The sequence below is a fragment of the Schistocerca gregaria genome, chromosome 2 (assembly GCF_023897955.1).
Source record: "Schistocerca gregaria isolate iqSchGreg1 chromosome 2, iqSchGreg1.2, whole genome shotgun sequence".
Classification (NCBI taxonomy): domain Eukaryota; kingdom Metazoa; phylum Arthropoda; class Insecta; order Orthoptera; family Acrididae; genus Schistocerca; species Schistocerca gregaria.
This window is the reverse complement of record NC_064921.1, coordinates 930606501-930630690: the sequence shown is the minus strand read 5'-3', so window position 1 is coordinate 930630690 and position 24190 is coordinate 930606501. Positions and strand designations below refer to the sequence as shown.

General features: G+C 37.4%; 1 protein-coding gene across 3 annotated transcripts in view; it reads left to right on the top strand.

Moving 5' to 3' along the window:
* The window catches only part of LOC126335372 (EGF domain-specific O-linked N-acetylglucosamine transferase), a 137519-nt gene that overhangs the window by 92919 nt on the left and 20410 nt on the right, over nucleotides 1-24190 (top strand). For all 3 annotated transcript variants that reach the window (XM_049998581.1, XM_049998580.1, XM_049998582.1), the window contains 3 exons: nucleotides 3339-3539; nucleotides 5007-5140; nucleotides 8364-8466. In XM_049998581.1, coding sequence (XP_049854538.1) covers nucleotides 3339-3539; nucleotides 5007-5140; nucleotides 8364-8466 — 438 coding nt within the window. The remainder of the gene's footprint in view (nucleotides 1-3338; nucleotides 3540-5006; nucleotides 5141-8363; nucleotides 8467-24190) is intronic.

The window sequence follows — 24190 nt, the reverse complement described above, 5'->3', positions numbered from 1 at the left end:
TCAACACTCAGTCTAATATTCTCTCAAATGTGACCGGTGCATTCTTATGTCAAAAGGCATCCACTGTTACTGGTAATGCTCCCATGGGACAGTAAACGCAGTCTTTAGTCAGTCCTCAGGCACTACTTTTAATTAGTGGTAACGTCTTTTCAGAACTATTGGGCTTTGGCCCAGCTTTTACAATGTTTCCATGATATTCAACACCAGATATGCATCCGTCACAGTTCTGGCATTTAAATAAAAGAATCACAAGAGACCCTGTATTTCCTTGACCCATCCAATGAGTTTTTGAGCATGATGATAACAGATGATCCCCACTCTTTTCATTTCCTCCATTATTGTTTGCAAGTCCTGGAGGTATTCTATACAGTTTCTTATAGACAGGAGGATTGTTCTTTTTCAGGATCTTTTATTGTGTCACAGTGTCTACAAACTTTTATGAATAACAGTTTTTGATGTTGCCGAGCAGCTGTCGTACAATATTTGTTAAAGGAACAGACCACCATTCGACTGTTTTATTGTTCATGGAAGTAAAACTCAGGTTTCAACCTTTTATGCCATTTTCAAGAATATGCTAAAAGCAAAAATTGCATACAGTAAAACCACATGAAATTTCAAAAGATGTAAAATGTCTTAAACAATGAATGTAAATAGGTATACAATTACGAAATACGTACTTACATTTTATGTCTTTAACATATATTGCAGGATGCTTAACATGTCGCCAAGCTCAAAGTTGGCCATAAATTAAGTAAAATATTGGCTAACCATGAAATGCCAGGTGTAAAATTATCATCTTGTAACAGATCAATAAATAATCATGGGAGCACATCATATTCAGTAAAAACAGGCTTCCACTGCAGGCATATTGCAGCTGTTATATACTTTTAATTCATGAATTGTGTTGCATGCCCCCCTCCCCACCCCCCTCCACCCCCCGTCACCTCTTCACTCCATGCCTTTCCTACTCACCATCCTCCTACTCCTCACTATTGTACGTATGTCCACAACCCAAATATGCAACAAGTTTGGTATAAATAGCATCTAAGTCAAGTCACGCTTAATTGAATATGCTGGAAATTCCATCATTTCCTTGTGCTTAGTCAATATCCTTGTAATAAATTCGATTTGTATCTATTGTGATTCAGTTAGTTTGTACATTAATCTTCTTATGATTTGTAATACCAAAGTGGCTTTCATTAAGTGCTTTTCCTACTAAGGGGCAACTACTCTACAAGTGTAATGCAGTCTTACATTTCCATAAGCATAGTACAATTACTATATGTTTTCCTACTTTTGCTCTGTTTCATAAATATTGCACTGTGACTGTAGTCTCATGTTTCCTATCCACCATGGACCCCCACCCACACCAATCTTTTGAAATTTCATGTGGTCTTACTGTATGCAATTTTTACTTTTAGCAAATACTTGAAAATGGCACAAAAGGCTGAAACCTGGGTTTTACTCAAATAAACAATAAAACAGTCAAATGGCAGTGTGTTCCTTAAAAAACTCTTTCCCTTTAAAATGCTGTACCTTAACAACATTGTAGGAAAAGACAGATTGCTACTTACTGTAAAGAAGACATGTCAAATTGAAGCAGGCACAATTTAAAGACACTTAATTATGCATGTGTGCAACTTGATGTGTTTCCTTTATGGTAAGTAGCAATCTGTGCTTTCCTACATTTTTGAAATTTATACCTGGAGTTTCCTGTTTTAAATGCTGTACTTTTTCACATAATGCAGATGAAGCGATGGTTTGCTAATGGCAGAGGTCCACACTTGACCTCTCTAAATCATCCTCATCTAGGACATCTGAACTGACTATCAACAACCCCTTTGGTAGAACCACTTTGTCAATGCCAAAATTATTCATAATGTATACCTCCATTCACATCCTACATGTGTGCCACACTGCTATGTACAAAACAATGTGACATATCTGAACAGTCATTGCATCCCAATGGGTCTATAACACACAAAATATCACTCGGTAGAGACATACTTGTTTACTCAGAGTAGTTTCCCTGTACCTTTCAGCACTTTATCATGTGAACTGAATCTTAATTTCTGTGTATGCATTTTAATCATTTCCACCTTCATGGTATGAGAACCTTGTGCCAGTGTATCTTTTGCCGCAGCCTCCCCCCGTCAAAACGAAGTTCTATCGAATTTGACAGTGTACTGCAGAAGATCAGTTTTTGCGTGACGCTCATTCAAGAAATTCAACCTGAGGACTGTGCAGTACTCCTTGCTGACTTGATGCGACACTCAAAAATTTCTTGCTTCAGTACAAAAATTGACTAGTGTTGCCACTTCACTGTCACCTACTCCAATTAATCTATAATGTGGGAAATTTCAGCCTCTTATTACGTAAGGGGTCCAGACTCACTACCGACAAATGAGCTCCCGTGTCCACTAAAAATGCTATATACACCTCCTCAAGCAGTGCACCAACTTTAATGGCAGCAGCAGGGCTGCTCTGTGTGATGATCAGTGCTGATGGAAGCCTTTAGGGAGCAGTGTGCAGCAACAGAGGAACAGGGCTGCCCCCAGCCCAGGCTTGAAGATGTGTCCCACTAGAGAGGTGGTAGCCAGCAGGAGGTAGTCACCCAGTGGGAGACCCAGTGGCATGAAGAAGTCAAGTTGTCTGCATACTGTCCACAACTCAGGTGGTTGCCTGCTACTACTGCAGATGAAGACCTTGCTTAGTAACTGTATACTTCATCTGGTGCTGCAGTAGTCTCCACCTCAAAGTCACAGAGGCAGCGGGCTCTATACAGTCACATATAGGCTCTATACGATCATGTACAGGAAATGTTGGTGAGTATTTGAGAACATCTGAGTGCTTCTCAGGTGAGGATCTGATTTTGTGTGCGGGGGGGGATTAGTGTTTACGTGTGTCTGCTGGCAAGTATTTCTCCAAAAACAACGCCCCCAACCCCGAAGAGACAACAGGCCATAGCAGCTAAGTGTCACCACTGGGCAGCAATGACTTCATCTGTTCTGCTCTTCTTGTTTAGTTTGTTCCTGAAGAAGCCTAGCCAGAGCAGTCGTATGTGCCCAGCTTCCCCTGTCAGAGGCATTGGCTAGAAGCTTCTTCCACTTTGTCAGCTTCCTGGATAAATGCTCTTGCATTCTGAAGACACCATCTTGTGAAACAGTGTTGGGGCTTCAGGCTGTATGATGTTACTCTGTTGAGCATCACACGAGCAATTCATTCCACCTGACGGAGCCATGATGCAACATATTACTCATAAAATGTGCATGTTAAAATGTAATTTTTTTGTGAATGTTTGTTTATTCCCTTAAAATGGTTACTTTAAAAATTTCCAGATTTGGGGCTGTGAAAAAAGTGGTTTGTTCCATGCATTTTCTAAGCATATCCTACATCGGTTACATATTCCACAGTATAAAAGAAACGATTCCAAAATCCATGTTACATTGCTGTCAAGAGACACAGCATATAGAAGAATATTAAATGAGGATGAACTCATTTACCATTTAAAACTGAATCCAGAATACGAAGTTAAGAAGGTAAGTACATTGTCTTCTAGAACTGCTTCTAAATGTTGGAATAAAGTTCTTTGTGCTGTAGTGTAAAACAAAACAACAGTATTTGCTTAGTAGCCCAGAACTCCTTTTTGATTTTCGAAACCACACTGCAGCTCACAATTACTAATAGGTTAATTGCTATGATTAATTTAGTGAAGATTTTGTTGCTTAATCATTTAAAAAGTTATTTGGTGCATGTAAATACAGATGATTCAAATGTGATAAATAAAAGCAAATTTATATCTGTCAATAAATTTGTAAAGTTCTTGTTTTATGATTTGTGGATGTGTAAATTCAGTGGAGAGTGATGAAAAGCTTCCATTTCTTGATATTTTTCATGTACAAACAGAATGACGACACTCTGAGTCATATCATTCACTGCAGACTTACTCATACTGACCAGGATTTGCATGTGATTAGCTATCACACATCATACAATGCACTGGCATTCTTAGGATGCTGGTCTGAAGCACTCATACCTTACGCGATGTAGGAAGCTTGAATACTTAAAGACTGTATTTAAATGGAACAGATATTGAAGTACAGCACGATTAATCTACATTAGTTGCTTTCTTACCATATATTGGGACATATCTGCTAAAATAGGAATAATTTTAAGAAATTTTGATATCGAGGCTGTGTTTCAGGTTTCAGCCAAGATTAACCCCTTTTTGGGTTCTGTTAAAGTAGATTTGGAGTTAAAGGAGCCCAGTGTTTTTAAGATTCTATGCCTTTGTGGTAAAGCATATATTGGTCAAACTATTTGTTCTATTGAAGAGGACAGGTGTGTGTCACTGCCACACAAGATCATCACAACCACTTGAAAAAACCATGGTGCAGAATATTGCTTAGCAAAGAGACACACAGTGAAACATAATGAAACACAGATACTGCCGCTTATCATTACTGGGATTGTGTGCTGAAAAAATTCACTGATATTAGGCTGGCTGATAATCTTATTGACAAGGGCAAGGACAGTCCTCTGAGAAAATTGTGGAACTCTGCACTGACCTGCTTCAAAACTTGACTTTCTTAATCAGAAAAAGATTTTGGCAATTAGTTACAGCAATGATACCTTGTATCTGTTTGCCTTCACCACTGGCATTGCTGCTAGTATCTTTTGCATTAGGGGCAGCACTCATGGCACTCGACTCGTGTGCTGAGTACTCTCTATTGGCCTATATAGGGGAGTCAAATGGTATATGATACTTTATTTGATACATAACAGTTGACTGCAGAGTGCTAATGTATCCTTTTAGATAGATTAGAGGTATTTTGTACAGTTTGTGCTATGTCTGCAGTACTTGATAACTTTCATTAAGTTTATATATTTAATATTACTGCTTTTTCTTTTTTTATCTTGCTTTCTGTACTCATTAATGCTGCAATTGATGTGCTTGTTGTAAAGAATTTAAGCAAAAAATAACGTTTTCTTCTCATTTCTTTTAGGTTGTGTACAATAGGCAAATGGATTTTAAAAAACAGTTGGAGCACACTCATAATAGTGATATATTTATTGGTATACATGGAGCTGGCCTAACACATTTACTCTTTCTCCCTGACTGGGCAGTTGTTTTTGAGCTGTAAGTACAATTAATGCAACATACACAATTGTTTGGTAATTTTGGAGAGAAAAATGTGATATTGCCTGTATTACAACACTGGCACTATCAGTGGCATTTTTTGTTTCACAAGCAGACCCATGGACTACTGTGCCCTGTCCAATTTGCTTCATACTAACAGGTCAGCTCTCAGACACCAGTTTCTTAAGCAGTATGATGCATTTCTCCAAAGGACTTGAAAAAAATGTCCTTGAAGATCATTTGATTTCTGAACATTGTTATGTGTAAAACATCTGTTGCTTATTAACAAATTCATTGCTAGCAGCTCAGTGCATAGCATAATAGGATTGTAACAGTGAATTCACTGGTTCAAATCTCGTACTTTTTTACATTCTGTGTTTTATTGACTAATATAAATGTTAATTAACAAATAAATAATAAGTTTTTAAAACAAAAGTAACCTTTTTCTTTTTAATTACTATTCATGCAAAAATGTGACTATTCACAATAAATTAAAATTTGGAAGAAAAATGCAAAACATCAAATGGAAAATCAAATACTTTTTTATTTCCAGAGACTGGAGAGTATTATTGATTTGTATAATTTTTTCGTTTAACAAAAAGGTATTTGTCATGTAAGTATAAAGTTCTAATTAATTTTCATACAACCAGTAACTGAAAATACAAAGATTTTTTTATTAAAATTATGATGCCACATGTGTTAAATAACAGTTTCATTTGTTCATAAATATGGAATTTAAAAAATGTACTCCACTGGTGACATTTGATGCAGCAACTTCATGATTAGAATCTGATTAAACTGTATGCTGAACTACTGTTGAATTTGTTAAGCAGCAACAAATGTTTTATACTTAAGAGTGCTTGGAAATATTTTAATTTTTAAAGGCAATTCTTTTTTGAGTTGTGTTATCCTGCTTTTATCTTGCAACTGATGGTAGCACAGATGCTAAAGATGTGAAACTATGTCCAGTTGTGGTTACTTTGATGTTAAACAGGGGAAGACGTGCACCACAATACTATTATTGCTGAAAGCAAATTTAAATACTGGCGAAGAAACTTTTAATCCCTTGAGTGCCGAACTGCTAAGAAAAGGAATTCCCTGGAAAAATTTCAGTTCATTTGCTTGTGATAAAGCAAATACAGTGGTGGGACATATAAAAGGAGTGTGTGCTTTTTTGAAGAAAGTTCAACCACACTTAGGAATTAAATCTTGTTCCTGCCACCTGCTTCATTTAGCTGCACAAAAAGGTGCAAATAGCCTACAATGTTTTGATGCTGAAGAATTTGTAATGGAAATTTTCTGCTTTTTCCTGAAGACTTAAAGAAAGATAGTCTACTTTTAAACTGTGTCTAAATATACATGGCACCAAATGCCATAAAGTACTGAAGTGTGTTTGTACTTGACGGCTCTCTCAGCTCCAATCCATAGAAAGAATAATTCAACAGTGGAAACCTCTTGCAAAATTTTTCAGTGAGGAAGCTTTAAAAAAATATAAACAAGTCACACTTATCTAGAGTGCACCCTATTCTAAATGATCCAGTAACTAAGCTACACCTTCTTTTCTTGCATAATACCCTTTCATTATTTACAAAAGCAAATTTATTCCTCCGGAAAGACGAGCCAGTAATTCATAGACCTCACACCATCCTAAATAACTTACTTGCAGATTTGAATATGAGATTTATCATTCCTTCTTCAGTATCTACTTCTGGTAGTTTGCTGGAAAAAAATAAATTTCGCAAAGAGGTGAAGATATTGTTAAGAGTGTAGACACTAGAAGCTAAATTCATCATGCCAAGCTTGAAAAATCTGCAGTTACAAAATTTTACAAAGATGACAGAAGATTTTTCATCAACTTGTGTAGTTACATCAAAGAAAAATTTTCACTATATGATGATCCTATGTTACACACCAATACAAAGAGACCGCGTCACCAAGTGATTGAATTGGCTGATGATGATAATAATGATGATGGTGATGATACATTCAAGTGTATAAAGTAACCTAGAAGTAATTCCCATAATTATCAGTGTGAGTAAATTAGCACTAGGCATAATTTATTGCTAGCATAGTTTACAGAAGTAGCTGAAGTGGCTGTTTCTGCCTCTTAACATATAACTTGTTCCACATCTTTGAAGCTGTTTTTCCTGATGGTATTTATGAAACATGGCATGTGAAAGGACAATTGAATGAATGAGAGGAAGGTTATGGGGAAAGGAAGCGAAATTATGTAAGATCAGTCTTGTGTATTTTACTGAAAATAGTATGAAAAATAGATGACATAAATGCAATGGCCAGACAACAAACTGTTCTGTGGGACTAAGGCCTCCATTACATACACTCCTGTGATCCGTTGTTGTTGTTGTTGATGTTGTCTTCAGTCCTGAGACTGGTTTGAATCAGCTCGCCATGCTACTCTATCCTGTGCAAGCTTCTTCATCTCCCAGTACTTACTGCAACATACATCCTTCTGAATCTGCTTAGTGTATTCATCTCTTGGTATCCCTCTATGATTTTTACCCTCCACGCCGCCCTCCAATGCTAAATTTGTGATCCCTGTGATCTAGTTGACTTTATTAGTGCAACATTCCTTATGTATTGTATGAGAAAATTTTAGGCAGTTTTTATATTATTTACAACTTTATTTGTTCTATAATTAGTCTCATGAAAACCATGTAGACACCACAAAACATGGGCCATTATGCTTATTAGTGTTGGAAAGTAAATTTAGGGTAAGGAAGGCATCTTATTGCTTGACACTCAGTGTGTATCAGTAGTTGTCTTGTAGCTATTCTTTTTAAAATCTACTAAGTCTTTTGAAAAAAAGACAGTGAGAGCAGAAGAACATACCCATATTGTATATTCACTGTCCCACAGGATGTTTCTTATCATACTGTCAAACTATAAATATCTTATTGAAAAAATCTCAGGAAGCATAAAAACCTCTAAACTAAACATTTGAATCTGTGCTCTTTTACCAGTGTGTCAGGAAGAAGAAAAATATTAGTAATATATTGTGAATAGCAGAACACTATAATTGATCATTTTATATTTCAAGTGAAATTTAAAATGTTAATGCTATTCAGCATTACCAACACAGCAGAGAGTGTTTTCAGCTGTACACTTAGTTAATGTTATAAAGTCAAGAATGCTTCATTCTAATAACAGCTTCTTGCATATTTATTTATTTACATAATTCTTCAAATATGATCTCTTGTTCTAGATACAACTGTGAGGATGAAAGCTGTTACTTGGATCTTGCCAGACTGAGGGGAGTCAAGTACATCACATGGCAAGACAAGACAAAACTCCATCAACAAGATGAGGTAATTGCCTCTAGTGTAAACTGTAATACATTCTTTTCATTTTGCTGTGCAAATAAGCTTCTTGAAGTTGGACTCCAGAGCAAACTATCTCTTTACCACACAGAATTATAGAAACTGTGACTAACCCTCAGTGAAACAGGCAGTGTACCCGGCAATGAGTAGAAGTACTTTAATAGTCAGTCTGAAAAATGTAAATGTAGGAATTAATAGTATAGACAACTTCCAGTATTTAGGAAGCTTTGTTTCTTTGGGCAGAACAATAAATCAGGAAAATTGGCAAGAAAATAAAAATAGCTTCCAAGTTATATCACTCTTTATCCTTATTATGGGATCTGCAATTTATATTATGTCACAGTAGGACATTATCTAGAGAATAAGTAGACAATGTGCTGTTTGATGTTTTATTTTTATATTGAAGCTTATTTCACCTTTATTGCCTTCATCATTACATGTCCTGACATTGTAGATGGACATACGTCAACTTAGAGTAAAATATTACTGCTCTCTATAGTCGTTAGATGTGATATTTTTACAGTAATGTTTTAAAGTTGTTTGGTGATTTGATGTTGCATGCATTTTATAATTTTATAATACATTTTTCGTTATTTTGATTTTTGTAGAAATTGAAGTTTGACAGCTAACTGCTTACTCATTGGATATATTTAAAATGTTACTGAAAAAATAGTACACCCACAACTACGGACAGCAGTAATAGTTTATTGACATTTGGCATATGTTCATCTAAAATGGCAGGACATGTACTGATGAAAAAGGCCAAAATAAACTTATATATAAAAATAAAATATCAAGCAGCATACTGTCTACTTATGCTGTGCATTATAACACTCTGTTCATAAAATACTGTAGAAAAGAACTTCTCCAATAACTTCAAACCTCTACAAATAAATATCTTGCTGCAACAATGATTGGATTGTTCAGTAGCCATTTCCAAGCAAATAAATTATAGTTAACCTACTCATGCCTCTATAATCAGGGGAGAGAGAGAGAGAGAGAGAGAGAGAGAGAGAGAGAGAGAGGGAGAGAGAGAGATTTGAAATGGAAAGGACAGATACAATAAAGTTAAAGACATTATATTGGAAGTTGCATATGAATACAGTTTTGAGAATATTTTGAAGAAACTGTAAGAACAAAACAATTTTGTGGAAGGCCTCACCATGTTTTCATGTAAATTTAAATTTGATTGTCATTTTCTTGTTATTCGCATCTAGCATTTTATATTTAATTCCATTCTGGATCCTATATATTAAGAATTCATTTATGGAATATATTGATCTACATGTGATCAGAATTGACTGAATACAGTGTTCAATAGGTATTTGGATATGTTACAAGTATCTTGTGGCAGTTAAAGGGAAGAGGTATGGAATTATAATTTTGTTCATAAAATGTTTGTACTTTTTGTAAATGGGAGTGGCCAGTGCTCTTTCCTAACCACATAGTCCCATACTCTGCACAATGGATGAATATACGTTAAGGAGAGCATTAACTCTGCAGTTCACAAGTACACATAAGGTCCTCCCACTATGTCAAATTGTAGAACGTGCTTTGCTTTTCTATGTTCGGTGTCCTTATTTCAGTGTCACCCATTTGCATGTAAATAGCAAAAAGGGCAATTGGGGTACAATTAAGTATAACTGTGTGAACAACTATTTAAACATTGTGCTTAAGATTAACATTTTGCGTTAGTTATTTTCTGTTTCAGCACCAAAGTGGTAAATGAGTAACATAGGGAAACTTTTGGCTTTCTGTAGTGTTAGAATTTTTGGAAAGATCTCTTGTTGTTGACTTTTTAATCATGAGTGCAACAGTTCTCTTTCTCTGCATTTTATGAATGCTATTATTAAACTAAATTAGGTGCTATGGGCCATACGTATAAAGTCGGCTAAACTTGGTGGTGGTGTTGGGGTCTACAATCTGAAAACTGGTTTGATACTGCTCTCCTTGTTAGTCTACCCACCCTGTGCAAGCCTTTTTATTTCTGCATAACTACTACAACCTACATCCATTTGAATCTGCTTAATGCCTTGGTCTCCCCCCTCCCCCCCCCCCTCCCCCACCTTCCCCCTGACATCATTAAAAATTGATGATTCCTAAATGCCTCAGTGTTTCCTATCCATTGATTCCTTATTTAATTTAGTTTGCTATATAGTTCTTATTTCTCCATTTCATATCAGTTTCTCGTTATTAGCTACTCGATATACTAATCTGAACTTGAGCATTCTTCCATAGCACTACATTTCGAAAACTTCTGTTCTCTTCCCATCTGAACTATCATTAACACTTCACTTCCATATAAGACTACACTCCAAAAAAGTTTCCTAACATGTAAATTTATGTTTGATACTAACAAATTTCTCATTTTTTAGAAAAGTTTTTCTTACTATTTACAATCTGCATATTATATCCCCCCCCCCCATTTCAGCCATAATCAGTTATTTTGCTGCTCAAATGACAAATGGCATCTATTACATTTAATGTCTCATTATCTAATTTAATTCTCTCAGCATTTACTCTATTTAACTGATCTACATTCCTTCTCTTTATTTTACTTTCGCTGATGTTCATCTTATAACCTCATTTTCAAGACATTATCCAGGGATTCAGTTGCTTTTCCAAGTCATTTGCCTTCTGTGACAGAATTATAATGCCATAAGAAAACATTCCAAAAGTACTAACTTAGTCTCTTTTTCTTGTTAGCACAAGTTCGTCATCTCAAAACTGAAAAGTTTTTGGGTGTTGAACAAGGTTAATAATGGATTATTTTTAGTTTCACTAGTTCACACATCTGTTAAATTTAGATTCACTTTCTGAATGATGACTAGCTTCTTAACTGTTCTGTTTATATATAAGTGGCATGAAAAAAGAAATGAGTTGGAGGTATAATTACAGAAACCAGTACCTGTATTTTAGAAGTATTGATCCTCACTCTTGAGACACTTGTCCCACTGTGACACAAGGTGGTGAAAGGCTGTCTCATAAAATTCACGGGACTGCAATGTTAACCAGTTCCACATGTACAGCTGGACGTCGTTGTCCACATGAGTGCAGGAAAGGTTATTCTGATGTTGTTCTTTGACCGAGATCGCCCCCTTCTGATTCACTTCCTGCAGCACAGGACAGCAGTGAATGCCCAGCATTACTCGAAAACCTTGACCACCCTTCGCCAAGCGATCAAATCAAAATGACCAGGCAATCTCACCCGTGGGGTCATTCTGCTCCACAACAATGAAAAGCCTCATATGGCCAATACAGTCGCAGCACTACTGCAGAAATTCAAATGGGAGGTTCTCAGCCACCCTCCATACAGTCTGGACCTCTCTCCCTGTGATTATGCCATTTTTGATCCACCCTAAAAGGGCTCTGAGGGGCAAACGATTCACCTCAGACGACAATGTTCAGCTGTATGTGCGCAACTGGTTAACATCGCAGGCCCGGGAATTTTATGAGACAACCATTCACCACCTTGTGTCACAGAGGGCAAGTGTCTCGACAGCCAGGGTAACCACTTCTAACATACAGGTACTGGTTTCTGTAATTATGCCTCCAGCTCGTTTCTTTTTGAATGCCCCTTATATCACAAAAATTAGTCTATCTCATACAATCAGTAACAGTTCAATAGCAACGTGTGTCACAGACCTCACCCTTTCACTAATCACAATCCACAAAAACATCAGGTAAGGCAGTTCTCTACTAAAGTCACTGGAGACTTTTAACACAGCACAGGTCAATAACACATCTATAAAGTGCAATTTAATAAATACTGTTTTTGTTCATTTCCACCAAAGAAGTTTATAAAGATAAATGACTACTATCATTCAGTAATCAAGTGACGTGGAAATGTAAGCACAACTGACTCCAAGTACAGACTGAAAAATTTCCGAGGGAGGAGAAGTATCTATGAGCAGGTGGAAGGGTAGTTAATGATTTCAATAAATGCAAATCAAGTTATAAAACTGAAAGGTAAGAATTTACTATTGCAGATGAGCTGTATACAGTAATTTGATTTACTTTATATAGGGTTAGTTAACAAAGTAAAAAGGATGACTGAACTATTTAGTATGCATCTGTTGCAAATTTCGTATTCACAAGTGCAATTGCTGTATTTGAAATTATGTTAATTTATACAAAGTCTTAATTAATGACTTAATTGAATATTGGAACCTGTCATTTGATAGGAAAATAAGCCAACAAAAGTGTGATGGGGCTTTTGAGAATTAAACAAGAATGACTCGAATGGCAAAATACGTTTGGTATGCCCAAACTTCAGTTACACGTATCTGTTAAGTCAGTCAGTTTTTGAAAATACAAGGATAGTTACTGGAAGGAATGGATTCAGGACTTTCTACTGATTGTGTCAATCTTCTCAAGGTGAATGATTAATTCATTCAAATATAACCCTTACAGACTGTTAGAATAATTTCAATTACTGAATAATTTGAATGGACATGGTTTTAAACAATCACTATAATCAAAAGATTTAAAATTAGTACTAACATAATAAATTAATGAGGAATGTTTCAATTACAGTATTTTGACCATTTCAGTATACACACAGTATGTTTAGTCAGACAAAGTTGAAATATAAAATGAAAAAATGTATTTATAGGTAGGAGTACAACAGCAGCAGATGGAAAGGTTCCAATTCACTATGTTTTTATTTCCTCCCCCGGAACTTTCATTCCTTTTCCAAGTTTCATCATTGTTTCCTTTACTGCTTGCTCAGTGTGCATATTGACTAATTATGAGGATAGACTACAACCCTGTCTCTCCCATTCTCAACTTCTACTTCCCTTTCATGTCATTCGACTCATAAACTGCAGTCTAGTTCCTGTATTTTACCCCTGATTCCTTCAGGGACATTGTTTTATGCTTTGCAGATTTGCATTTTTCATCTAGCCAACCTTTGCTAGCGGTTTTGCACTTTCTGTTAGTCTCATTTTTCACACATCTGTATTCCATTTTGCCTGCTTCATATAGTGTGCTTTTATATTTTCTTCTGTAACCTATTAAGTTCAATATCACTTATGTTATCTGAGAATTTCTACTGTGCCTTGTCTTTTTATGTACTAGTCCAGATGGGTGGGAAGTTGGCAAAACTATGTCTGAGCAGTGATAGTACTATGGCAACAGCAGACAGTATGCATGTGACATTGTGTGTGCATGCCGGAGAAACTAAGTTCCAAGGCATGAAGTATCAACTTTAAAAAAATATAATCTCACTTCAATTCCTAGTTAGATGAGGAATAATGGTTTCATATGGAACTCATTCCTGTTTTTCCTTTTTGAGCAATATGACTTGAACCATTTCTCAGAATTTCCAATAACACCCTAATACCTAATTTACGCAAAAGGAGTCGACATTTACACAGTGAAGTGTTTAGCACAGTGCAGAATATACAGGTAGCCAGTAAATATTGATACAGTAATAAGCAAGACAGATATTACTGACAAAACATCATGCAAGACTTAATAAGAGCTGAAAGCCATATGCATTATACGTGATCAACGTATGTGGTAGGGGAGGGAGATGGGGCTGAGACAGGCCAGAAACTAAATACAGAAAACTAAAAAGAAGTGAAGAAAGGAATAGTTACTGAAAAGAAATGCTGAGACCAGAGAAATTAACGTAAATTAAGGCCAGCTGGGTGGTGAGAACCAAAGTAATGTTATAGCACCATTTCTCACCTGAGGAGTTCTGAGAGACTGGCGTGAGGGAGAATCCAGATGGCACCTGTGGTGAAACAGGCACCAAGGTCAGGACTATCATGTTGCATAGCTTTCTCTGCAACAGGATATTCTCTGTTGCCAGTTTACTTACACCTTCTGTCTATGTCCATTCATGCAATCTGATAACTTGGTGCCAGACACACCAAAGTAGAATTCGAATGGTGTTTAAATAACAGCTGGTACATAACATGTCATTTCATTGGTAGTTCTCCCTTTGATAGCACATGTTTTGCTAGTTACACAGCTGGTATAGGTGGTGGTACAAGGGCACATAGGGCAAGGCTTACAGTGTGTTCAGTCACAAGGATAGGAGCCATACGGTAGGGAAATAGGTAAAGAGGGATCATAGGGTCTGGCAAGGATATTGCAGAGATATTTTAGGTGGGGGGGGGGGGGGGTAGGCGAGGGAGGGTAGGGGGGGGGGGGGGGTGACGATGAAAAATTATACTAGGTATGGTGGGTGCAAAATGTCAGACAAAACGTACTTCAGTTCAGGACATGGTTTTAGGAAGTCATACCCTTTTTGAAGTAGCTGATTACACCTATCAAGAGCAAGATAGTATAGAGTGATAAGGTGTACATCTGAGTTGTTTTATGGAGGGATCAGCAGTATGAGTACTGGATGTCATAGCCTTGAAAATCCACTTTTGAACTAGGCTGGTGGAGTAATTATGACCAGTGAAGGCTGGGTGAGAATGGTCAAGTATCACTGTAAAGAGTCTGCATTTAAACAGATATGTTTGCCTCGAATGCCAAGGTTGTATGAGGGGGAACATTTGGCATGGAAAGGATGGCAACTGTTAAGATATACGTACTGTTCCTTTTTAGTATGTAAAATTTGAACCGAAGCATGTAGCTGACCCTCAGTGAGGGATGAGATCAACATCAATCAAAGTAGCATGGGATTCAGAATATGACCATGTGAAATTTAATTAGGATAATGTATTCAGAAATTCTAAAAAAGTTTAACAAGTCAGCCTTACCATGAGTCCATGCGGCAAAGGTATCATCAATATGTCTAAGCCAAACTAGGGGCTGAAGGATAATGGATCCAGGTAAGTCCCCTCCAAGTGATCTATGACGTAGTTGGCATAGGAGGAGCCATCCTGATTCTGTGGCCTGATCAGTTTGTATGTTTTCCCCTCAAAGGTAAATTATTTACTCATAAGTAGAAGTTGATTAAGTGGAGCAGGAAGGACATCATAGCTTTGGAATTGGAGGAGTACTGGTTGAGGTAATGTTCAGCAGCAGATAGACCATGTAAAAGGGGAATAGGGCAAGCAATAGTTGTGATTGGAATGGGACACACAGATGTCAGATGATGAATAAATGGTTGATGCCTTTAGTGCAGGAGGGGAGTCTTTGTACTTACACTGAGGTGGCAAAAGACACTGGATAGAGTTACACACACATACAGATGATGGTAGAGTCATGAACACAAGGTACAAAAGGACAGAGCATTGGTGGAGCTGACATTTGTACTTAGGTGATTCATTTGAAAAGGTTTCTGATGTGATTATAGCTGCATGACGGGAACTAACGAACTTTGAGCACAGAATGGTAGTTGGAAGTAGACACATGTGGCATCCAATTTTAGAAAATGTTAGAGAATACAATACTCAGAGCTCCACAGTGTCAAGAATGTGCTGAGAATACCAAATTTCAGGCATTACCTTTCACCATTGACAACGCAGAGGCTGACAGCCTTCACATAACGACCAAGAGCAGCAGCGTTTGCGTGTGATTTGTCAGTGCTAACAGACAGGCAACAATTCATGAATCAACCGCATGGGAAAATTTGGCGTTATTGGCTTATTGCAGAAGATGGTGAGTGCCTTCGCTAATAGCACGACATTGACTGCAGCATGTTTCCTGGGCTTGTGACCATATCAGTTGAACACTAGATGACTGGAAAACTGTGATGTTGTCAGACAAGTCATGATTTCAGTTGGTAAGCTTGATGGTAGGGTTTAAGTGTGGTGCATACCAACCCCACAAATCCATGGCACTATTTAAGCTGATGGTGACTTCATAATGGTGTGAGATGTGTTTACATGGAATAGACTGAGTCCTCTGGTCCAGCTGAACTCATCATTGACTAGAAATGATTATGTTTGGCTACTTGGAAACTATTTGCAGCTATTGATGGACTTCACATCCCCAAACAATGATGGAATTTTTATGGATGACAATGCGCCATGTCACCAGACGACAATTGTTTGCAATTGGTTTGAAGAACTTTCTGGATGATTTGAGTGAACGATTTGGCCACCCAGATTGCCCAACATGAATCCAACTGAACATTTATGGGACATAATGGAGAGGTCAGTTCATGTACAAAATCCTACACTGCAACACTTCCGCAATTACGGATAGCTATAATGGCAGCATGGGTCAGTATTTCTGCAAGGGACTTCCAATGGCTTTTTGAGTCCATGTCATGTCAAGTTGCTGCACTACTCTGGGCAAAAGGAGGTCTGGCACAATATTAGGAGGTAAGGAGGTACTCTGTGGCTTTTATCTTCTCAGTGTAGGTTGCAGATGTTGATCAAATAAGACAGATATATTTTCAGTGGATGCTTTGAAGCCAGCAACAATGGGATGACCAGGATGATTGGACTTGTGGATCTGGAAAGAAGGTAAAAGGTGTGAATGCATGGTTTGGGTGGGGTAAGAAGTTCTATGAATTGATGGGTGTTAGTCCTTGTAAAGGGACTGAGGTTTGTATGAGGGACTGTAGGTCAGTTTGTTTCACAGGGTTCGGATCTAGATGGCAGATGCTGCATATAGAGGTGTCAGAAAGCTGGAATAGACCCTCACTTATGTACTCCTGTTGGTCAAGTACCAGAGTGGTATATCCATTGTCCATTAGCAGGATAAGAGAGACAGGTTAGTGTCATTTTGTAGGGATCTTTGTTAGACAATACAAAAAGCCTCTAATATTTTACAGTAGTGTTGACTTATGATTTTAGAAGAGAGTCTGTGCTGAGACGTTGTGGATGTCTCATGTGACTTCAAATCATAAATTCAACTCTACACTGTGTTCCAAAGAACTATGTTGATTTTTATAGTGAACACATCAGATTGTGATGGGTCTGTAATTATGTATTATCATTTTGAGATCATCATAGTTATAGGTGAAGACTTTAATCTAGCATCCTTTGACTGGGAAAATTACAAGTTAATCACAGGGGGCAGAAGCAAAGATTCTTGTGAAGTTATTCTAGGAGTGCTCTCAACATACACACTTGAGCAGTTGGTTAGAAAACCAACTCGAGATGGGAACATATTAGATATCTTGGTGACAAACAGACCTGATCTTTTTGAGAAAGTTAATCTAGAAGAAGGTATTAGCGACCATAATGTCTGTTGTGGCTTCTGTGTCAGTGGAAGTTGAAAAAGGAGAGAGAGAGAGAGAGAGAGAGAGAGAGAGAGAGAGAGAGAGAGAGAAACAGCATGGAGTTTTCTTGTTTGGGAAAGCAAATAAAAGTGTCATTAATAAATATCTTTGTAGTCAGGTCCAAGCCTTCAGTGCGGGACACAAAGATATTGAGCATCTTTGGTCAGAATTTAAAGGTATTGTTCACCACGTCCTAGAGAAGTATGTGCCTAGCAAAAGTATAGGGGAGGGAAAGGATCCACCTTGGTACAACAAACATATTAGGAAGTGTCTGAGAAATTAGAGAACTTTGCACAGTCGTCTTAAACGTAGTCACTGCCCCGCTGACAAACAGAAATTATGCAAAATGAAAGCAGCTGTCAGAAGGACAATGAGAGACTCTTTTAACGAATTTCAGAGCAATATTTTATCTGCAGATTCTAAAAATAACCCCAATAAATTTTTGTCATACGTAAAATCTATGAACGCTACAAATAATTCAATACCTTCTCTTGCTGACAGTACAGGTAATGTAACTGATGATGATAAACAGAAGGCCAAAATTTTAAACTTAGCTTTCAAAAACTGCAGCACCCTTTCAATTATCGAACAAACAAAAGGATGGCTGACACAGTGTTTAGTGTATCTGGGATTGTAAAACAGTTAAGATCCTTTGATGCCAGAAAGGCATCTGTCCCAGATGGTATCCCCTTAAGATTTTATGTTGACTATGCTACAAGTAGCACCATTCTTATCTGTCATCTATCAGAGATCATTGGAACGGTGGAAAGTTCCACAGGACTGGAAGAAGGCCCAGGTCATAGCAATCTATAAAAAGGGTAGAAAATCGGATGCACATAATTACCAGCCAATTTCACTGACATCCATTTGTTGTAGAATCATGGAACATATTTTGTGTTCAGACATAATGATCTTTCTAGGCTCTGAGAAGCTCATCTGCAGAAACCAGCACGGTTTTGCGAGACACAGCTGGCCCTCTTTGTGCATGATGTACAACAGGCTCTAGATACCGGCTCCCAAGATGATGCCATATTTCTTGACTTTCAAAAGGCATTTGACTCGGTTCCACATTGTTGCTTGCTACAAAAAGTGCGTGCTTTTGGTCTATCCAATGACATATGAGGTTGGATAGAAAGTTTTCTAACAGACAGTGAGCAGTATGTCGTCCCGAACGGGGTAACTTTAGGAGAAACAAGGGTAACTTCAGGTGTGCCCCAGGGCAGCGTAATAGGTCCTCTGCTTTTTACAATTTACATAAATGATCTGGTTGATGGTATTGACAGTGGCCTTAGACTGTTTGCCAATGATGCTGTAGTCTACAGGAAAGTAGTATCACACGAAAGTTGTGAACAAATCAATGAGGATTTACAGAAAATAAATGTGTGGTGTAATGACTGTCAGTTATCTCTCAATATTAGTAGGTGTAATCAGTTATCTCTCAATATTAGTAGGTGTAATCTACTGCATATAACAAGGCGAAAATTCCCATTAATGTATGAGAACAAAATAAATGATCAGTCCTTGGGAGCGGTAACATCAGTCAAGTGTCTGGGTGTGACTATTCGAAATGATCTCAAATGGACTTATCAGATTACACAAGTAACGGGTAAGGCAAGCTCTAGATTGCGGTTTATTGTTAGAATCCTGAAGCGATGCAGTCCTTCAACAAAGTAAATAGCCTACAATACATTGGTTCGTCCAGTCTTGGAATATTGTTCGTCTGTGTGGGACCCTTACCAGTTGGGTCTGATTCGGGAGATTGAGAAGGTCCAAAGAAGAGGGGCAAGATTCGTGACTGGTACATTTAGCCATCGCGAGAGCGTTGCAAATCTCATAGAAAGTTTCAAGTGGGACACACTTGCAGATAGACGACACGCTAAACAGAAGGGGCTGCTCTCTAAATTCCGAAATCCAATCTTCACCGAGGATGTAGAGCATATATTATGACCACCAACTTTCAAATCGCGTAATGATCATCATTCAAAGATAAGGGAAATAAGAGCTCGTACTGATGCTCTCAGGCACTCGTTTTTACTTCGCGCGATCCGCGAGTGGAACGGGGGGGGGGGGGGGGATATGACTTTGGTGCGAATTGTGCCCTCCGCCACACACCGCTTGGTGGCTAGTGGAGTATATATGTCGACGTAGATGTAGATGATGAGCAAGGATCATCAAACAGCTGCAACAATTGGAATGTTAGTAAGCTTATATTGTTGGTGTTGGTTTCTTGTAAAATTTTGGAATATGTTTTATGCATACATATTATGGCATTTATGGAGACTGAGACTGTAGGAATCAACATATATTCTGTATACAATAGTGATGTGAAACCCAGCTCACTCTTTTCATCCAGGAGACCCAAAAGACAGTAGACACTGGTGCCAAGGTTGATGCTGTGTTCTTTGACTTCCAGAAGTCATTTGACACAGTTCCACACAGTCACTTCAAGAGTAAAAAAAAGCATGTAGACTATCAGACCAGTTTTACAACTGACAGTAATAGAGAGAGAGAGCTTTAGACTTTAGTGTAACTTTGGGTGTACCCAAAGGGAATGTAGAGAACCATTGCTTTTCACAGTAGATATAAACTGCCTAGCAGATGGCATCAGAAGTTCCATGTGGATTTTTGCAGGTGGATTTTACAGCATAGTTTTTGACCTGATGGAACTTAAAATAGCTCCTCCTGTGTTGATCCTCCTCAACCACCACTACCACCAATACTACTACTTCTGCCTTTACTAAGCCATGATTGCTAGGATTAGCAACATTGTTACTTACTGATAATGTAAGAGTAATGCTTACTGCTAACAGCTTACTTTGCTCAGGTGGCAAGTCTTCAATGTTACATCCTAGACTGATGACAGTATGCTGACCTCCCAATGCTCTTAGATGATGCAGTGTTACACCACATTGGTGATGATCCAGCCTGTTTAATGTGACCTTAGATCTTTCTAAGCATTGCACTGCACTGCACTCACTGCCAGTGCAAGTGGTACTGATATTGGAACCCTCACTTTGAACACAAATAGACAGTCTTAATCCATTATTACAGAAAGTTTATTACATCATGAACCAAACAATAACAATTCTTGAGATGAATAATATAAGCAATAGTTCCTGATATAAATTCTGTAAGTCCAAGCACTGCTACTTTGTTATGCATGCATATTGAAATTATAATGTTAAGCAAAATTCCACTTTAAGTCTTGCAGTGGTGGAAACCACATGCTCTTCAGTCATTGTACTATACAACACAAGTCTAAATCAGCCCTGTTAAATAGCAACTGACACTGAGTTCTCCACTGGGTGGCCTTATCTTCACATGATCAGCCTGCATTATATTGGTTTTTGTGCTGCATGCACTCCTGCTGCATGGTCATGATGTTATGCATATTGATATGTCATCTGTTTCTTCCATTTGAATGTCTGGTGGGGTTACTAAAATTGTTCCACTTCATAATACTGTATGAACTTTCAACAAGCAGACTGTTCATCTGATAATTACATAGGTAAACAATCAAGCCAGTGTACAAGTTCCAGAATGTGGAAAATACAATCTCGTGCTTAAAATAAGCAGCACATGGAATTGACAGTTAGTGACAATTCATTGCTATGCAATGGGAGAGAGTAGGTAAACCATACTGTCTGAAATCCCCCCCCAGTGTCCAAAATAATCCCAGTTGATGAAAAGCATAAGTAATTAAAAATGTAGAAGTAATGTTCACTTGCTAATTTTTTGTTAATATAAATTTAATGCACATTTAGTGGTAGGATATCTCTACTTTTATTATTATATGAATTGTGTTACTGACATTTTAATTTTATTTTTGTAGATCCTCTTAAAATGTGCTCCAAAGAAATAATAAATTTATCACTTTCACCAAGAATGGGAACTGGGCTACTTCTCTACTAAGGTGAAAGAAAACTGGTTTTGCCTAATATGCAATACATCTGTGCAATACTGAAAAAAGGAAATTTAAAGTGACATTTTAACACAATTCATAGTGTATATCAGACTGACTTTCCACATAGCAGATAAATAAGAAAGAGTAAACTGTAAGCATTGAACTTGCAATTAACAGGCCAAGGAAACATGTTGTCTAGGACTACTGAGCAAAGTAAGGCTGCAATGAAAACTTCTTTCCGAGTTAATTACAGAACTGCACAAAAGTGCAAACCTTTTTCTGATGGAAAATATATCAAGGAAATTTCCAAAGAAGTCGCAGATTCACTATTTGTGAATTTCAAAAATAAAAAAGGAATTAAGAAAGCTATTCATGGATTACAGTTGTCTCGAAAGCTGTGATGCCCCATATCAAAACGATGAGTGGAAACATAAAAAAATGACTACAAAGATATATTGTCTGCTGTGTTGCTTTTTCGCTACAACTTGACTAGCCAACAGATATCACTGATACCACACAATTACTTATTTTTTTGTGTGGTCTTTGAAGATGTGTCAACGAAAGAAGAACTGCTAAGTATGATTTCCTTAAAAGGAAAAACTCGTGGTCTTGATATAGTCATGGAAATTAAAGTATATATTAGTGAGATTAAGCTACCTTTGTACAAACTCGAATCAGTGACAACTGATGGGGCTGCTGCAGTGACTGGTATTCATTATGATTTCATTGCTCTTTATCACAAAGACAAAGATTTTTCAGACTTCGTTAGCTACCACTGCATAATTCAGCAACAAGTAGGCCAGTAAGGGACTAAACACAAAACATGTAATGGGTATTTGTTTCAGGACTGTAAATTTCATGAAAGGAAAATCTCCCCAAAGGCAGCTCTTTAAGCAACTGTTAGATGAGAAGGAACCATATTTGGCATTGCACACTGGTGTGAGGTGGCCAAGTCAAAACAAGTTTTTGCAAAGATTTCAAGATCTCTTGGATGACATAACAACATTTCTTGAAGAGAAAGGTGATCATTATCAGCAGCTGCATGATTTAGACTGGTAATTTGATTTAGCATTCTTAGCAAATTTTTCCAGAAAACTGAGCACATTAAATCTGGAATTATAAGGCAAGAATAAAACAGTAGCATACATGATAAGTTCTATTGCATCATTCCATAGTCAGAAGCGCCTATGATAGTTGTCTCTGAGAAGAAAAAATTTCAACAATTTGTAAACATCAAGGATCATATGGAAAAACATCCTACCTACAGCTTCATTCCTGACAAGTACACAGCAGAAATTAAGGCAATTGTATCAGACTTTGAAATTTGAAAAGTATGGCATTTGTGTTTTGGTTCAGCATATTTATGTAAATCAGCATTTTCCTGCTTCAAAGAAACAAAAAATAAACACTGTTCTCGCTTGACAAATGCTCATACATTGGATTCTTTAAGGTTGGCAATTTCCAACTACAAAACTGACTTTGTTAATCTAGTGGAAGATGCTGAGACACAGAGCTCACAGTAATATGAATAATTAGTTAGGAAGAATAATTTTCAGTTTCATGTTTTCCCTCTCAATAAAATAAAAACTGCTGCATAACTGTATACTGTTTCATTTAAAATTTCAAGGTGTATGTACTTGGTTTTGTCAGTAAACACTACATCATGGGTATAATCAAGTTGGCCACCACTGCTCTACAGACATACAAAAATTATGTACAACATGTAGTTCACTTGTTGTTGTTGTTGTTGTTGTGGTCTTCAGTCCTGAGACTGGTTTAATGCAGCTCTCCATGCTACTCTATCCTGTGCAAGCTTCTTCATCTCCCAATATGTACTGCAGCCTACATCCTTCTGAATCTGTTTAGTGTATTCATCTCTTGGTCTCCCTCTACGTTTTTTTCCCTCCATGCTGCCCTCCAATACTAAATTGGTGATCCCTTGATGCCTCAGAAAATGTCATACCAACCGATCCCTTCTTCTTGTCAGGTTGTGCCACAAACTTCTCTTCTCCCCAATTCTATTCCATACTTCCTCATTAGTTACGTGATCTACCCATCCAATCTTCAGCATTCTTCTGGAGCACCACATTTCAAAGGCTTCTATTCTCTTCTTGTCCAAACTATTTATCGTCCATGTTTCACTTCCATACATGGCTACACTCCAAACAAATACTTTCAGAAATGACTTCCTGACATTTAAATCTATACTCGATGTTAACAAATTTCTCTTCTTCAGAAACGTTTTCCTTGCCATTGACAGTCTACATTTTATATCCTCTCTACTTTGACCATCATCAGTTATTTTGCTCCTCAAGTAGCAAAACTCCTTTACTACTTTAAGTGTCTCATTTTCTAATCTAATTCCCTCAGCATTGCCCGACTTAATTCGACTACATTCCATTATCCTCATTTTGCTATTGTTGATGTTCTCTTATATCCTCCTTTCAAGACACTGTCCATTTCGTTTAGCTGCTCTTCCAGGTCCTTTGGTGTCTCTGACAGAATTAAAATGGCATCGGCGAACCTCTAAAGTTTTTATTTCTTCTCCATGGATTTTAATTCCTACTCTGAATTTTTCTTTTGTTTCCTTTACTGCTTGTTCAGTATAGAGATTGAATAACATCGGGGATAGGCTACAACCCTGTCTCACTCTCTTCCCAACCACTGCTTAA